The sequence below is a fragment of the Festucalex cinctus genome, chromosome 13 (assembly GCF_051991245.1).
Source record: "Festucalex cinctus isolate MCC-2025b chromosome 13, RoL_Fcin_1.0, whole genome shotgun sequence".
In the NCBI taxonomy this organism is placed as follows: Eukaryota; Metazoa; Chordata; class Actinopteri; order Syngnathiformes; family Syngnathidae; genus Festucalex; species Festucalex cinctus.
Genome location: NC_135423.1, coordinates 6,381,456 through 6,400,919, shown reverse-complemented (window position 1 = coordinate 6,400,919; position 19,464 = coordinate 6,381,456). Strand labels below are relative to the sequence as shown.

The window sequence follows — 19,464 nt, the reverse complement described above, 5'->3', positions numbered from 1 at the left end:
GGCCGACATGCCAAGTGGCGTTTGTAAAAAAAAAAGAAAAAAAAAAAAGGGAGACAACGCAGGACAAGGTTATCACACGAGGGCCAATCTGCAGTGCACAAACACACTAATTAAGCCGCTGTAGCGAGCGTGATTACTCTGGGACAACAAAGCCTCGCACGGACCACAACATGATTTGGGATGGCATTAAATCCTGCGCAAAAGAGGAGTGGGAGTCGCAGGCATAATTATAAGCGGTTATGAGTACCTTTTTACCAATCTCCCGTGTCTCATTAGAAACCGGCTGAAGCTGCGAGAGAGACGCTGGTTCATGGAAATTGTTAAAATATGTGCAGAGCGAGTCGCTAATTGAAGAGACAACAGGGCAAGGAGGACGCAGATGCAGATCCTAGATGCAAAATAAAAAAATAAAAAAAACAAAAAACAAGCCTGGACTAAGAACACCTGCTTCTAATGGCCTTTTCATCACTGCAACATTGTTAATTCCATTGTGATTTTGGATTTTTAAAAAAAGAAAAAAAAACATTCATGCAACCCGTTACTAACCTACGACTAATTTACCAACCTACTTCCATGAAGGTGTTCCACAGGGATCACTTCTCTGACCCCAAACATTAGCACATTATCATCACTTATAAAATGCTAATAATCAAATAATTATATAAATGTAATATATATATATATATTTAATAAACAAATATAATAAAATAAATAAATACATAAAAATTAAATATAATAAATATAATATAAATTAAATTAAAACAAAACATCCAAATCCATGCTACCTTTTGTTTTTAATACATAACACACATTTGAAGTTAATTTCTGGAAATATGCAAAGATCGAAAACTATACGTGGTGCGCTTCGTTGTCGGCCGTGAGCTCGCGAGCGAAGTTGGAAGAGCCCGGAAGAGCAAGGCAAATGTGACGGCCAGGGAAAAGCCCCCCGATGACCCGTTGGGATATATTCCAGACACCGGAGGCTTTAAGTGGATGTAAAAAGGCACAAGAAAGATGCTTGTTGAAGTAGAATCCCTTTTCCAGGTTGAAGTGCCTTTTGATTGACATTTGAGCGGGCTTGGGTTCAGTGCATGAAGCACGCACATCCATTTTTTTTTTTTTTCTATTTAAGCCTATTACTACAGACCCTTTTTAATAATCATTCAAAATTTGGCTGGGTTTTTCTCTGTCGAATTTACAAAAGATGAAACATGAACTCAAAATATGACTAGATACATACATAAATTGACGCCTGGCATAATCTATAAATTGTACACACTGTACATTATTTCACAGACTAAAAATGCAATAGTAATGCCGTGACAACAAACTTTTTAAACATAAACTAGGCTGTGCTGAAATACTTCCTGTTTTGCTCTTCTTCTTCTGTCAAATATTATGTAGTGTCAAACTAAATACCTGTGCCGCCATCTAGTGATTAAAAGTGAAATTGCACATAATATAAACATGACTTAGACAGAAATAGTTATCTGTACACAAACAAACAAACAAACAACAAACAAATAAACAAAATCTAGCGAAATAGCAGGACCTCAAACCTGGGTGGCACGATGGAGGGGGGCTTACTGAATTAACAATTTGATATACACCAGTAAGTCCTCTGCATAGGCATCTTTACACAAACTGTAATGTTCAATGCAGAGACCCAAAAGACAGCTTTGCTAACTTCCCTGCAGGATTAACTTCTCAAACAGCACAAACTATCTCTGAGAGTAATTACCGGAATACTGAATGCTTTTCACCTGAGAGATTTGGATTAGCGAGGTACTATTGAATGCGTGTGCGTGCGTGTATGTGTGTGGAGGCCAGGGTGTGGGATGTGCCTCGTACCCAACCAAGGCTGTTCTCTCTCTCTCCCTACACGTTCACACACACACACACACAAAAAGAAGAAAACTGACAACGGCATTCACGCTGAACCATTCACACCTCCGGAAGGTCATTTCAGAAAAACATCTGTAAAGTTTGGGATTCATTGGTTCCCTCTGCGCCCAAGTCCTTCACACACCACTTAGCTATATTTTTCAGTTTTATAAACATGCTCGACTTTTCTTGGTGTGAAAATTTGAACCCAAAAAAACAAGGACTTTTTTCTTCTTCTTTATTTTCGGCCAATGTACTTTTAGTGGAAAAAAAAAAAATGTAAATACTATTCAACCCTGCGTGTCATGCAAAATCTACCAGAGCAGCACCTGATTATCATTTAAGGTGTCTTTAGACATAGTGAAGCTCGATGTCCAAGGTCAATTGTGACATCCAAGGAAACAATTGTATATATTAGGGGTGTCGGGCGTTTAAAATGTTAAATCGGAAATAATAACATGACATCAATTGTTAACTCACGATTAGTCATAAATTTTGTTCTCAATATACAATAAAATATTTTTCCCGAATTTTTCATACTTTAACATCAAAGTGGAACAAATGTTAAACTAACAGAAATAGTCATTGAGACTGTCATTTCATAATAATTCATCAAATGGAGTTAAAATTAAAACAATGTACTGGACTGCAACAAACGAGCGTGATATTGATTTGTGTTGAGCTAGTTTTTCTGCCACTAGATGGCATAATTGCATTGGGAAGACGGTGACAACTCAGTGCATTTTTCTTTTCATATTAAGAGCTATCTAATCTTTAACATGAAGTAACTTGTGAAATTCTGCACATTTTTTAAATTGTTAAATACAACTTGACCCCAGTCTCCACAAATATACTATATATATATATATATATATATATATATATATATATATATATATGTGTCAAGAACCTCAAGACAACTTTATATTAAAACCTCCACTTTCATATGCTGGACAATTTGGTTTTGAAACTCTTTGATGAAGATAAGAAACAACAGAGAATGAAAAAAAAAAAAAAAAAAGTCCAAATATGAAAATGTCCCTCTTTGCCATTGTTCAAAATCTATCAACAACCTTCAATCAAGATAAAATTAGTTATTATTTTTGAGTATCTGGAACATTCGCTTTATTTCCTGTGAGAAATATTGCGTCAGTTTTCATACACACCAATTTTACTCCGTTTTTTTTTTTTTTTTTAACTTAGAATCAAGGTTCCACTGAATTTCACTTTAACTTAGGTCAACTAATCCATGAAAAATTGATTCCCACTCTTTGTCAACCTGATATGTGTACGTTCTTGTGGTTTGGCTCCAACTCCCGCTATGACCATGAACACGACGAGCGCTAAAGAAAATAAAGTGAGTAAAAGTAAAAAAATATTTTAATACTACCAACTGTGAATGTCTTCTCAAGGACAGATAGCGAATGACTCTTCTTCTTTCATTTACAGACAATGACGACTTCTTCACAAGCTTCTTTGCTAAAAACCTGCCAGCTACACAATTGGCAAGACACGGGCGCAAAGGGGGGGGTTAAAAAAAAAAAAATCTTTTCATTTATGTGCACAAATGCACATTTTCAACAGCTGTCACCATAATTTGCTGGCGGGCCAGATAAACAAACCGTAACATTGTTGCTTTTTGACAATGGCTGTCAAGTCGACTTAAATGAGGCGGCCGAGCACAAATCAAAACAATATCGTTGTCGTGAAAGCTGCAATCAGATCTCATAAAAGCCAACAAACGGCCCGTGCTCGACAACAGGTTTTGCTTTGAAGGCCACACGGCGCCTTCTCCTCACATCTCGGCGTGTGAATAAGGGCGGAAATCGAACTGTTTCCCTCACAATGCAAAATATATGTAAACGATACTTTGCACAGGCCACCGTGATTTGCAGTATGTGTTGTCGCTGTTTGTCAGTGAGGTCAAGTTCACCCTGATAACAAATGTTTTTTTAACACTGCAAATGACTTAAAAGGGAAAATGATAGCGAGGTTGAAAAAAAAAAGATATATTACATGCTGGATGATCATATTAAATACTGATTTCCCACAAATAGTGGAGCTAACAGTCTGTCATCTATTGAAGACAAAAAATTAACACCTCAAATACATGTAAATGCCCCACTTTTTTGCCCATTGTTTTAATTATCTTTAATTCATAGACGCCAGTATTCACATTGACATTAAATAGTTAACCCTCCTCTACGTTAGTTTGTCAGACGCAGCAATTTAATTCTTGGGTCAATTTGACCCATCACACAAAGTGTATGACTTGGAGAAAAAAAATCTTTTTATCCAATCATTAACTCATCCACTCCCAGCCATTTCCACAGAAGCAATCCCGTTCTCTCCCGGTTGTTTTACTAGATTTTGACTGATTTTGCAAGGCCCACAGAATATTGTGTTCTATTGCTATAAAAATCTATCAAAAGAAAGATTAAAGTCTCTTCTTTCATCAGGAAAAAAAAAAGTATGTTTCTATCTGTTTCCGATTTGCAGCAATTAGCATTAGAAGAGAGCTAAATGTCATCAGTTTTCACAAATCTATTTAAAATTGTAAGTAATTGAGCTTTTTTTCTAGATGGCCCTGGTTGATCTCCTTTGCTCTGCTGCCACCTGCTGGCCGTTTGTGTAATAACTAGCATTTCTGCAACCGATCTTTGCAGTTGAGAGGCTGCATCAAAGCCTTATGTTTGCTCTAGCATAAAAACAAACAAACAAAAAACGTATAAATACGTCTTTGGGACACGTAAAACATAAAAAAACACGTATTTACACGTTATTGGGAGCAAAAGAGTTAAGTAACATTACTTGCCATTATAGTTGTTTGAGTCATTACACTTACTGCTAAAAAAAAAAAATGCAAGGTTGGGTCAATTTGATCAGCTAGCAGTTTTGTAATGTTTCAGTGCTAAAAATTAGCGGTAGCCATTTATGCACAGGGATCTATTATTTGTCATTGTTTCAAATGGACATTACTATAGTGTTTTTGGGTCAATTTGACCCGTTATTCAAAAAGTGTACAAATTCTTAAACATGTACATAAGACAAATTATAATTACTAATTTACTACTTTGTAAAGCTAGAAATCTTACAACGGGTCAATCTGACCCTTAAGAGCAGGATTATCTAATTTTCTGTGAGCAAAACAACTACTGCATCTGTTTTTTTTTTTTTTCCTGATATGAAAATGTATGCCCACGAACTTCATTTCCCCCCCCAAAGAATCAGAATGTTCTGGAAATTGAGCAAATCTAACAACGCCACTCAGATATGATCGTCATGTTCAATCTTCAACAAACATATCATATGTAAATCACCTTGTCGGAGCACTTATTACTGATACCAAACAGGTTATGTCATCACATCACATCACAATGCCGCCGCATTGTCTCGTAAACACAACGGTGACAACAAACACGTTATGTAACAACTGGGAAATATGAGAGCGCGCAGAGAGAAACTTCAAAGCCGAAAGCTCAAAACTGTCTTTTGGGAATATAATGTGCAGTGCCATCAATGTATGACTGTCATAAAAATGACAATAAAATGCTGTGTTTTTCTACAAGACAAACATTGGGTTTTTCAATATACTTGTCAGCTGCTGGTAGCCTACAAAGAAAGCCAGTTGACAAGTAATCCTTCACTCCTTACTTACTGCATTGTAGTTTTCCACAGCATCTTGAAGCATAAAAACCACAAATGTAATCCTAACATCTAAGTCCCAAACTCTAGCACATATACCAAACCCACAAACTAGAGTTGCTGACATCTAACTCTAACCGCAACTGCCAAACTCTAACCCTAAATATTAACCCCATCGCCTAGTCCTTAACTCATTTACTCCCAATAACGTGTAAATATGTTTTTTTTAGTCTTTTAAGTGTCCCAAAGACGTATTTATACGTTTTTTTGGTTTTAATGCTAGAGCATACAGAAGGCTTTGATGCAGCCTCTCAACTGCAAAGAACAGTTGCAGAAAGTTATGACACAAACAGTGTCATAACACAAAAGTGTTTAATGAACTGTCGTGCAACGAGGCGCGGAGCCTACTCACCGTACACGTAGAGCATGTAGTCGTCGTAGGCCACGCCCACCGCGTTGGAGGCCACGCAGCGATACGTGCCGTTGAAGGACTTATTGAGGTTCTCGATGTACAGGTCCAAGCCGGTGAAAACGGCGTGAGACGGCATGTCCTCGTCCACCCGCAGCCAGTTGACCTGGTGAGGACTGCCAACACATGTGCACAGGGAGCTTAAATACGCTTCAATATTGAGTAATATTCAAACATTTTACTTTTTTTTTTGTTTTTTTTTTTTTTTAATGCATGCTTGTTTAATTTCACATTTGATAGTTGAACAGATACTCCAGTGATCCAACTACCTGTATCGAGGCAATTAAAAATTCAAGTTTTACTTTAAACGTAAAAGCTAAAGCCGAAAACAGAGCACTGTCATTGTTTGGAATAGTGGCATTGGGAGCTGTTCTCTTTTAAGCCGTGCACACACTATGATTGGCTGCTCACAAAGGTGAGTAAACTGAGACATGATTTTGAAGTTAATTGGGTCCAATGATCATTTTTTCTTCCCTTCTTTTCAGCGAGCAGAGGGGTGAGCAGTTACACAGTGACACACTTTTTGCTCTGTTGATTAATATGCATTATCCTAAAATTTAAGAAAAAAAAAAAACTGGTGCCAATGGTGACTAGTTTGCCCCAAGGACAACATGAGTAGCCCACGGGTCGGTTCTAAAAATAGCTTCACCAGTGATGGGACACTGTGACTTACTAAGAAGAATTAAAAGAAGAATGTTAACATTTATTTATTCATTTATTAAAGTTATTTATTTATTTATTTATTTATTTATTCATTCATTTTTTTAATTTATACTTAACATGGCCCAGGTTTCTTCTGGATTCAATATTCTATATTTTTGTTTAAAAAAAAAAAAAAAAAAAAAAAAAAAAAGATTGTGTTCAATGGAGTATCTATGTACTATTTAAAGTAATTTTAGACCTATAATTTTAATACCGTGATACCACAATCTAATATCGGCCCAAAGTCTACATATTTAGCTATTTGACGTTTGTGTAACATTATTGTGCCATGTCGACTTATATTATTTTGTCCCAGCCCTCACGTGTACCGTGTGCATGTGCACTCACTGTGGTTTTCCTCCTGCAATGCACGTCAGATCAAGACTGTCGCCCTCTCGAGGTAATCCTTCGGGATACGTCACCACAATCTTCACTTCAGGTTTATCTGAGAAATAAAAAATGAGACAGTTATTGACTTGTATCGTATACTCTTAACAAGGCTGGCCCTTTTTACTGCCTCGTCTACCTGCAGCCAAAACTGAAACAAAATTATTATTGCAATCGAGACGTGGAGGGAGAGCAAGTGGAGCGAAATCAAAAATAGCCAGGAGTGAAAACGTGGTGCAGGATGAAAAGGATTATCCTATGCGCACATTTGACATCTCCTCAGCCTATAGTAGCTTGCAGCAATATGATTTCTCTTCCCCTTATCAACGCATGCCAAAGATTACCAAAATGTCAAGCACTTCCAGTCAAGCTTTCTGTTTTGCCTTGAAAGGTCAGATGAAAAAGTGGACTAAAAATGAATATTCTACACCGCCTACAATAGGGTGACTTAACCTTTCAGGTGCGCTGTGGCAGTCCGATTCGTCAGTCACGCTTAATCAGAAAAGCGCCATAAGCTATCAAAGGCACCATCTCACAGCTGGTGAGGAGCATTTCTATAAATAGTCTCTAATTTAGCTCATTAGTGTTAGAGAAGTCACTTTTCGTAAACATGATTGAGGAACGGATGGAATGTTTTCACAATCAAGTATTCTTGTGATTTTCCCATTCATTAATCAAGTAATTGGATAAAATGTTGATAATTGATATCTTCTTAGCAACATGTGGATTATTTTTAAATTGTATTATGTTTCAAAAATTCCCCAATTTCGAGGTTTTGTTTTGACAATATTAAGATTCATAGGAGTGCTAGAATCAGTTAAAAATGGTCATGATTAACGAAGGACGCAATGCAAAGATGAGTGACAACAGTGCCTTCTTGCATTTCTATGTACAACGCATGTGTAAAAATGCATGCTCAAAATGACATTGTTATTATAGTTAACACAAACTAACAAAATACACTAAAATTGAAACACTTTTGTGAGTGAAATACAAGTCATTGTAAATAACTAATTGAGAAACTAACTAAAACTGAAAATATAGTAAATATCTCAATTTTCTTATTGATCAACAAACATGAGCTTTAATCCATCAATCTATCCATTTTCTTGACCGCTTACTCCTTACAAGGGTTGCGGGGGGTGCTGGAGCCTATCCCAGCTGGCTTTTGGCAGTAGGCGGGGTACACCCTGAACTGGTTGCCAGCCAATCACAGGGCACATAGAGACCAACAATCACCCACACTCACAAGCTAGGGACAATTCAATTGACACTTAAAAACATAAATAAAAATAAAAAATAACAAAACTGCTTTAAAAACTAATTAAAATGAAAATTATATATATATATATATATATATATATATATATATATATATATATATATATATATATGTATAAAACTAAAGCTAAGACTAAAACTAAACTAAAATGAAGCGTCTTGGAAAAACTGAAATTTACAAACCTGCTCTAAAAACTAATTAAAAATAAATGAATTAAAAACAAAAGTCAAAATGCAAAAAAAAAAAGGCAACTGTTATAACCCTGGTATGGAAACAATTTCACATTTTCCATAACTTCCTGTATATCGTGTTCATTTTCCTTCCTATTTTACTGCATAAATGCCACACAAAGTCACCATAAAAAAAAAAAAAGCAAACATGGCTCGTTGAAGCCATGCATGACTTGACAACCGTTGCTGTGCGGTATCTGCAGGCGTGAACAAGCGTTTGTATTGCAGTGCAGTGTTAGTTTTAAAGATACTCACATAGCACTTCGAGGTTCCTTTGTGCCAACAGATCGCTCGCGGCCGGGTGGTCGATGACGCAATCCACCGGCATGCCGTCGTCCTCTTTGGTGACTAAAAATCGCACGCGGCTGGTGACAGTAAACATCCGATCATACGTCTCCTCCACCGTTGTTTCTCCTGGAAAGAAGGAAGAGGTGGAAGCTAAGTACAAGTAGTACATTGGTTTGGATCTGTATTTGATTTTTGTATTTTAGTTCCCTGATGGCTTTTTTCTCACTTCACATATAAGTACTACTTCTTTGTCAAAATAGGCTTACTACTTCTTCTAACCTCTCAGAAGATGACAAAGCATTAAAAATCATCATAATAAGAGGAGGTTCTGGGATTAAGACATTTTATTTTCAAAATATTCATGAATATAATAATGCTTTTATCTATTTTATCACCCCAAACATAAAAACTCAAAAATGAATGAATGATGAATAAATGGTTGGAAATGGAAATGGAAAAAAAGTGAGTTAGGATGTATTGTTTTGACAGTATGAATTCATAACTTCCTATACTATATTTGGTAACCCTAGTTGGATATATTTTGCTTAGAAAACTACTCAATAGTGTCTTGTATTTTCATAACATTAAAATAATTACAATAAACATAAAACACATATTTTAAATTACCTCCATGAAACGTCACTTTGTCCCAAATTATAATGAGTGAAAAATAATCTTTTTCAAATATCACCAAAAGGATGTCTCTTTTCCATATATTGATATTTGTTAATATTTTTAGAAAGAAGCAACAAGGCTTTGACAATATGTGATTGTTCTAATTATTGCGGTGGTTGCTTTGCACATAATCACACTAAAACTGTCTCAGCAATTAATGCCTTGCTGTGAGCTTTGCAATGAAGCAGAAAAAGTAAATTGATTTCTGCGTGTTATTACATGTTGTATTTGTAATAGCCCTCAAGCGCATTGACCAGTTACACATCTCAGTACATGAGGTCCAGGCCGGGTCTTCGGTGGGCCGGTGTGTGTTACATTAATATCCATCCATATTGTAAGTGTGTGTTGGCATCATCATCATCAACTGTTTTGAGTCCTCCGGGGGCTCGCCTTGTGACCGCTTTGGAATGGAAGTGCGACGCAGGTCGGAGTGGGGTGGCGTAATTATTTCCCCCACTTCATTAAGTGCGAGGAAAGCGTCGCACTCAGCACTGTGGCTAATGCGCTGCCCCCGTGGCATTGTAATGCTCTCCAAATGAAGGCCCCCTCTGACAGCACGGCGGGGCCAAGTGGACGGCAGATTACCGCCAACACGCACCGAACGACGCTCTAGCCTCACCCTGTCAAGAGCACTCATTATCAGGCTTAGACATATGACCCACACGCTCCTTTTAAGAATCGCGTTTAAATCCTCTATACTCCCAAAATTCAATGGAAACGGAAGTTATGTTATTAAACGTGCTCATCATGTTTAACCTGCTGAATATACAGTTTGTGCAACGACAGCCTTGAAAATATCCTTTTAGCAGTTCAGAATCATCCTTGATCCGGAAGTTAGCATTATATAATCCTAGCTAGCTAAACGTTAGCATAACCTATAGCCATTTAAAATTGAGATAGGCCTATCAATGAATATAACAAACATCTGTCTCGGACTGGCACCCAAAATCCCTCTTCGAACAACATCTGGGTGGATTCAAAACTACCACTTGCAATGTATACGGAAAAGTTTATTTTATTTTATTATTATTTTTTTTTGTAGTTTAAAATGGCTTACATAAACTCGAATCCCGCATCACATTGTGGCCAAAGTTAAAATCCTGGTCAATTTAGAGCACCTTTTTGTAAATAATAAATCCCTGTAGCGGATGTCACATGCTAAAACTAGCGATGGTCCGTACGTCATACATTACTTCTTCTTCCTTCTTCTTCTTCTACTTCGTTTTTCTTCTTCTTCTTTCTTCTTCTTCTACTTTCTTTTACATTTTTGTGCATTACCGCCATCTCCACCTTAAGATAAGTAAGCCATTTTAAGCTAAAAAGAAATACTTTTCTGTATTAAGAAGCCTAAGTGGCATTATACATGTATTTAATAAGCATGAAAACATGACGTCACATGTGTATTGCAGCTCTTGAACGTGGGCGTACTTTTCTTACCATTAGCACAAAAACAATAAGTCTGCCATCTGGTATGGAGATTTGAGTTTTATAATCTAAAAAAAGTGCCAGGAACTTTTCCGAGTTGCATTTTGAGGACGAGGGTCAGAGAGTGTTGAGGCTTGTCAATTATCGTCACCCGCACGCAGATGAAGAAAAAGAAGGAAAAAAATCAAATAAAAACAGCCGCAAATCAAACCGTCGCAGGGACTTGAATCTCGACGCGGACCCGATTTGAGTGTCGCGGCGCAGACGTCTAATCAAAACACACTTGTGAGCATCAACCACTGATCAATCCCAGCGCAATCAAGCATAACCTCTGCCAGGGTGACACTTGGCGCTGTCAAACGCTGTCTGAACAGAATATTGAATTAGGAAATCAGACGGCCTTTCAGATGACGCGTATGCAAAACAAGCTCAAAGAACGCGGCGTTAGTAAATACAACGCAATTTTACCAACAAACTCAATCTTCAGTTCACATTTTTTGTTTATTTGCACTTGAGTTGTCATCAGTTTTCATCTTGTGTTTTTTTCAAAGTTCCAAAGGCAAAACTACAACTCAACATCAAGTTCCAATTCTACGCCATATTAAAAACTTTTTTTGTTTTATGTTACAAGTGTGAGCAGGACTTGTCAGTCGGACGCGCTTGAAGTACATGAGCCGCTAAGAAAATATTTTTGTTTTCATTTTTTTTTTGCCAAAAACAAATTGGCCTGATGAAATAAAACTTGATTGCCGGAATCTTTGGACTATGAGCCGCTAGTTTTTTTCCGGTCTGACATCAGCAAGTGGCGTCAACTTGGTGTTAGGGTTCGTCGTAAATGTGGTCCCAAGGGAAGGAAGGCAGCAGGGAGGTTGAGGTGCTCGAAAAAAAAAATAAAACAAAATAAAACAAAGGGTAAAACAAGGTATTTGGCAACTGAAACCAAAACAACAAAGTCCAGATACGAACAAAAAACTTTAACAACGAACAAAAACCTGACGGGGCAAAAGGCAAAAACTCGACAGCATGACAGGTGGAAATTAACAACGAACCGACAAACGACAGCAGGGAGACAGGGAACTAAATACACACACTAATTGACAATGATTCGATACAGCTGCGCAAGACACAAGTGGCAGGGGAAGCTGATTGGTAGATACATGAGGAAGGGCGCACAACACAGGTGGACAAAACAATGCTTAGACTAAGACTAGGGGATGAAACACGGACAACAACTCATAAACACAGAATATGGCCGACTCAAGGAAACACAAGGAAAAACAACCAAAACACAAACTGACAAATCCATAACAAAACTAACCCCGGAAAAACTAACAAAACCCAACCCAAACCATGACACTTGGATAAAACTCAAGTAACTCGCAAACTAGAGAGTTGCGGTCTGATCAGAGCACAAGCCCTCTTATGTTGTCACAAAAACACGAAGAAAAAGAAGTCGTGCCAGGTATGCGCCAATCATCTCCGATGTTAACTGAGATGTTAAATGAGATTTGCTTTGGAAAATACTTCTTGTCGTCTATCATCTTGTCATATACAAAACACGATATCGGGTAAAACCTGTTACGTTCTGAGGTTGGATTCCAAAAGCGCAGACACAAATAAGAGGCGTGGAACTAACTGGACTTGACCAGAAACAATGAGAAGGCATCGAGGAAAATAGGAGTAGGTAGCCAGCTGGACAGAGCACAGAGGAATAATCCGACAAAAAAAACACGTTTCTCAGACAGCTTATATAGACAGTGAATCGATCTGATTGGTTGTGGCTAGATATGTGGGTAACAGGACTGACGTGAAATGATCTGATTGGCTGTTGACTCGATAAAGCAATTAAAGATTCCTGACATCACAGTTACATGTCGATAAAGATTCCTGACATCACATAGGGTATTACCAGTTGAAACTAGATGCCGGAAACATCAGTTCAAACAGACACTGAAGTGAAAACTCCCAAACTATCATAGCCCTGGTCATGTTGTCACTACAAATTGAGCCCTTCAATATTGCCTCAGTGGACTCACAACAATTATTCAACCATCAATCCTACATGTAATTGACAAGCAATTGATCGCAATGTTCATCCTCAAGTACAAACGTTTTCATTTATCTTGGCTGAATGCCATCCAGTCATTCAGGCATATTGCGGAAAGCAAACGCTGACCCTTGCATCCGACATCTCATGTTTTCAAAGCTCGTGAAGAATAGTTGGCCCACACTGTACTGTAAATCAAGAGAAAAATTCCAAGCCTTGCCCTCCGGAGGATTGTAAGACACTACCTTGTCTCCAACAATAAGGCTGCACGCACTATTTCTCTAATACTTTTACTTCTACCCCTGCTATTGATTCAGAGCGCCGAGTATGAAGCACTAATATTTTCGCAATGAGCAAAAAATTGAGACCGTTTATGATTTCATCTTCTGCAGGCTGTTTGACATAACCGCCCGCAAATTAGAAGCATTATTCAGACAACGGAATCAATTCCGTAAAAGAGACCAGCAGCAGACAAGCTCGTTTCCACATTATTTAAATCATTCCGCGGCTGTAATTTATGTTAATTTTGCCACCTTGTGCGCCGATTCTCTCTCCAGGGCCAGAACCTGCCAATGGCAATCCTACCAGCTTGATTATTGATTGCAAAACCGATACTACCGCTAATGCTCAAATCAGCCAGCAGATTTCTTTGTCATGCCTGCCCGGTCGAAACAAGGAAAATACATACGAGCAATTAAAAATGCTCTCTCCATCACGAAGGTGATAGTAATATTGATACACTGCTCAAATTCTGATACAATTCACCCGAATTGGTATAAAACGATTCACACCAATTATGGCACAATACGATTCTTTCGAATTACGAATCATCTCCAATTATGACATGATTCGCTCTAATTACATTTATGATACTTTTCAGTCCCATTATGATTTAATACAATAAACTATCATTTCGATTCTACGATGTCATTCACAACAAGTATGATGCGATTTAATCCAATTAAAATACAGTACAATCCTTTTCAATTCTGAAATGATTCATTCAAAATTACAAAATGAGTAATTCAAATTAGGATACAATAAGATTGAATTTACTCCACTAAAAGCTACAATTTACTCAAGTTATAAAACAATTCACTCGAAATGCGATACAAGTAGGATCCCATTCACTCCAGTTATGATACTATTCACTGCAATTCTGATACGATTGATTCCAATTTGGAAACAATCCGATGTGATTTACTCGAATGACGATACAACACAATTCACTCAAGTATCATTCGTTTGAAATACGATAAAATACCATTCACTCTACTCACCATACAATTTGTTCGACTTATAATCAGAGGTGGGCGCATGAATTTTGAGGCAATTGTCAAAAGTTGGGACACCCTTCCGTCATCGTCAATCCGTCGACAATATTTTTACCAATTTATAGCTGCTATTTTTGACCGACAGTAAATTTAATTCCGTCAACGTTATTTTTAGCCACTCGTCCATCTTGCTAATTCACATTTTGTCACCACTACTTTCTCTTTGACATTTTTTTGTCCCGTTTCCAATTACAATATGACTCACTTGAAGTACGATGTGATTCACTCCAATGATTGTAAAATCAGATTATTTATATACGATTCACTCCTACGATATGATTCACTCAAAGATACAATACATTTCATTCTTTGTAGATGTTATTTGCTCCGCGTATGATATGATTCAAACCACTTATTATACGATCCACAGCATTTACCATTCACTCCAATTACGTTGCGATAATATTTTTTTATTTCCCCGCAACTCTCGTCGCTGTGGATTATTGTTGGGCGGACTGATCCGGAAATATCAATACTCCAATAATAGCATTCTTGATACCTATAACAAAATTGCGCAAATATTTTAGTGGCATATTTTGATGACAATGACAATTCCTTTACTCAGTAACAGCTTCTATTTTACGTGGTTATGGATATTTGTGCCATCGATCGTGGATGAATCCTGTTGTGCATCTCGCTCGTATTCGACTTATTGCATTCTATGTCCCTCCACTTACACAATTCTTCATCAACACCTCACAAACAAAGATGGACTGCCCGAGGGAACACTGGAGGCGCAGATGACATTTGGCGTCAGATTGGCCCTTGTCTAAATATTTCATCTCACAACAAGACCAATGAATCCCGTCTATTCTAATACACGTCGAGGTTGACAACAGGCCCGCACAGATCCACTCTGGGTAAATACGAGAGAACCGAAAACGAATATCCTCCCCTTGCTGTACAATAATGAAAAATTGATGACCCTTAATCATAACTGAGAGGCAATGAGGATTATTCCACACACCCCCAGGTTACACCTCTGCGCAAGAGCCCGAGATGGCGGAAATGAAGATGAAAACGCACAAATATGAATTCATTACACTGGACTGTGAGTTTGCCGCGTATAGATTCTTTCAAGGCTGCGCAATAGATTTATGGCGGCGAAATTCCATCAGCATTCAACTTGTTTAACAGAGCCGTGAGAGTAAATATTTTGGGAATTCGAAATCACGCCACGAGACGTGGAGGCTTGATGATTTATGAGGAACTTTCGGCAACATGAAGCTCTTAACGCGCGTGGCTTGATCACGCCGTTCTTCTGCTGAGCAGGCAAAAATAATAAATCATAATCTGGAATGGCTCTCTGGGGAGCAATCCTAAACGTGTTTGTCTGAAGTTTTTCAAATAAAAAATCTTGGCACTCTGCGCAGCTCTACCTGCTTAATAAAGTTGAACATTGCTCCTCTTGGCCCCGATGTAAGTGGACTGACAAAAAGTCAAAAATAATGTTAAACAGATCATGGCTTCAGATGTAACGGGTTCCTTTGCAGCATACTGTATATGCCGCCACTCCCCAATGGAAATTGGTTGTGTTGTTTTGGTGTAACTCTTCTTATAGTTGCTTGTTACTGTAACACTCGTGTGGCTAACCCGACTGGAGACAAATTTCTTGTGCGTTGTAATTAACTCGCAGTACCCCCCCCCCCCCCCCCCAAAAAAAAGAAGAAAAAAAAAAGAAAAAGAAATAAATAAATACATGAATAAAATAAAAAATAAAACAAACCAACAGACATTAAAACAATACCTGCTGTGGGGCCACACATATTGCTCATAACCAAAACCACCACTGTTTGGACCAATAAAACAAAACAAATAAATGTATTTTCATGAAATGATTTTATTCTGCAATATTCCAATTTCATTCAAATATGTTTATGGATTTTATACTCTTTTTCACGTAAATTATATTAATTGCAAAATCTAGAATTGCATTAATTCTGTATTATTATTATTATTATCATCATCATCATATTTTCAATTGTATTAAACTATGTTTTCTAGTAAAAAAAAAAACAAAACAATTTTGTCCTCACCATTTTTACGCTCTACTAATATTTTTTTTAAGATATAAATATAAAATGCAAAATAGTCTTTAAACTTGTTAACCTCCTATATGATTTTTTCCACAGGGAAAAATAAAAATAAAAATTGAGTTTGCATAACTCCCCTAAAATCATTGAACAAAAAGTCTGTAACAGTATGCAGGGTTCACCATATTACAATTGTAATTCTTCTTAACTGTTTTCCAAATTCCAAATAAGGATTTTATTTTCATAATATTTTGTAATGAAAACGCTCACGTTCAGTGTGGCCCTAATATTCCTTTGCAATTTTGTTCCTGTCAAAGATATTACTGTTACATGTAATATCGTCAGTGTCAGGCAGAAATTGTGTCCAAATTCAGTCAATTTTGTGTTTTTCTCACAAATTGACACTATTGATCATTCCTCACGTAGGTCTGTTATTTTTCAAATATAATTCACCAATCTAAAGCGCTAAAACAGCTTTGACGATGCAACGCTAATGTCGAAAAAACACTTATTTGTTTTGATTTTCTTAACTTTCCTAAAAGTGTTTTGACTTTTTGGAGATGGAAAATTGTGCCATCACAAATAACGTAGTAGGAGGGTTGGGAAGGAGATCATACATTACGTAAGATACTAATCACAGACAAGAATTTTCTCCTTTGCCTCAACCATCCACCACGTACATCGTCTACGTTTTATTAGCACATTTTGTTCTCAGGCGCAAGTGGCAGACAATCGGGCATGATGTCAGGCGGAGACTTGCATTTGGACCTACCTGTCATTTCCTCGTCTCCTTTCATCCATCTGATGGAGGCCGCCGGCTTGCTGCCGGCGGCCGTGCAGGTGAGCTCCGTCTCGTTGCCCTCGCCGACCACGTCCTCGCGGCTCTCGATGACGGGGCTTCCCGGGGGCACTGGTGCACAAAATAATGGCCACCGTTATGAGGGCCAACGCCTTCAAATATTGGACAGGGTGGATGATTTCATACAGGTGAAAATTGCAAGGCGTTGAGTGAGGGGGTGCGCATCTGCCCACGAAAAGGCGATTTGATATGGTTTTGGATACGATTCAAGGACGGTTCGATTTGAAAGCGGAAAGATTCGATTGGGTTCGACTCAGTGAGATTACGGTTTCGATTTGAGAGGGTAGGACATTTTTTTGTTGTCATTTTATATTTATTTATATGAACTTGTGCCATTTCCTTCCAATAAAATATATATCGCACCAAAAAATATGTGATACGTGGCTCGATATATTTCAAAGTGGAACGATTCATTTCAATTGCATGCATATGTATCTTATTTCAAAAGACAATTTTACGGTTCAAAAGGGTTTTTGTTACATCTTGAGCCAACTGCCTTACCATATTTTCAAGCCATGTGACTTTTATAAACTTTTGAATTTGATCTTTAAGTGCATAAATCAATGGAAAATCCAACCATTGTATCATGTCTGAATACTAGTTTGATTTTCATTTCGTTTTGACTTTTATTAAATTCAGTTGTCATAAAATAGTTTATAGTCTGTTTGTCTTAGTGTTGTTTTTCTTATTAGTTTTTTTTTTACACAGTTATATATGGCACATTTCTGTAGTTCAAGCTGAAAACAAAAAAGTTACAAATTATCGCTTAATAAAGTAAACTATAATTTCCAAAGCAGTGCTCAATACAATTGAAATGAACACCAAAAGCTCATTCACAAATTGAATTTACAAAAAAAAAAAAAAAAAAAAAAAAAATATATATACATATATATATATATTATAATTTGTTATTGTTAGGTAGTTTATAAGTTTGTTTTAATTTTATTTCATTAGCAAAAATTTGGGTTTTACGTACGGTAATTTTGTTAGTTTTTAGTGACTATAAAAACCTTTCTCAGCACATTTCCTTCAGCTGTGAAAGCTTGAATCATTAAATGTTATAATATGTACATAAGCATAATAACATTCTATCAAAAGTTTTCAGTACAAACTTCTTTGTAAGTTCTCTTCAGTGTCTCCATGTGGCCCAAACAAGTTTGAAAAGTTTGTTGCGTTCGCCTTTGAACGCCGGAGCAGAACTCACAGAAAAGGATGAATAAGTCGAGATTTAAATATGAAAAAAAAATATTCTTGCATCAGGCCAAATAACTCCTCCATGCATAGAAAGCAGGATACACTTCCCTTACTCTGCGAATTAGTCATCGGGCTGAACTCTAGTCGCTTGAAAGCCAAAAGTCAGTGGGGAGCTCATTCCAAGGACTCTTCAATGCGACCCTCAGTTTAGGAGAAAAACCGCTGCGACTGTGGGCCTCAATTGTACAAGTCGAGCAATTACTTTAAAGTGCTTTTAATTCCTTTCATTTCCCGCCGGGATGTTGGCGTGTATAATAAAGCTTAACTAGAGTCATTTTTTTACGCAAAGCGTCACAGTGAAGGCACAGCTGACTCTCAAAGGGGAATGGTTTGGGAACAGCCAAGTCAACATTCACTGGAATTCACACAGTCAACACAGCTGCCAAGACCGCCGCCGACGCCATCGGTTGGAGCATCTGCTCCTTTTTCGCACTGAGGGCCCCTAATTGGCTGACATTTTGTTTCGGCTGCTAAAGATGACGGGATCAATGATGACTACTATACATAATACAACAAGATAAGATAATAATTTTTTGTTTTAAAAAGTCATTCGTTGGAGGGCTGGGAGGGAGCGCAACACGTCACAGGAACGATTACAAAACCTCAGAAGACGAATAGGAAGGGGGCGTGAAGGGTGTGAGAGTGCATACATTCCATGTGGGGGAGTGAACAAATAAAAGAAGAGTGGGAGGGAGTGTATACGCTACACCTAAAAAAAACAAGATAAAGAATGTGAAGGAGTGCATACTGTACACTTCACATGTGTACAGAAGAGGCATTGGGGAGTGCATACGGTACAAGTAGAAAAAGTGAGATAAAGGGCATGGGATGGAGGAGTGCGTACGATACACTCACAAGTAAGTCAATGCAACGTGAAAAGTGGGATGTCGTGAAAAGGGGAGTGAGAGGGAGTGCATACGCTACACAAACTTAAAACGTAAAATGTAAAA

General features: G+C 37.6%; 1 protein-coding gene across 4 annotated transcripts in view; it reads right to left on the bottom strand.

Moving 5' to 3' along the window:
• cadm1b (cell adhesion molecule 1b) overlaps positions 1-19,464 on the bottom strand; it is a 203,960-nt gene that overhangs the window by 22,458 nt on the left and 162,038 nt on the right. For all 4 annotated transcript variants that reach the window (XM_077541805.1, XM_077541804.1, XM_077541807.1 and 1 more), the window contains 4 exons: positions 17,174-17,311; positions 8,855-9,013; positions 7,049-7,145; positions 5,942-6,114 (listed from right to left, as the gene is read on the bottom strand). In XM_077541805.1, the coding sequence (XP_077397931.1) occupies positions 5,942-6,114; positions 7,049-7,145; positions 8,855-9,013; positions 17,174-17,311 (567 nt within the window). The remainder of the gene's footprint in view (positions 1-5,941; positions 6,115-7,048; positions 7,146-8,854; positions 9,014-17,173; positions 17,312-19,464) is intronic.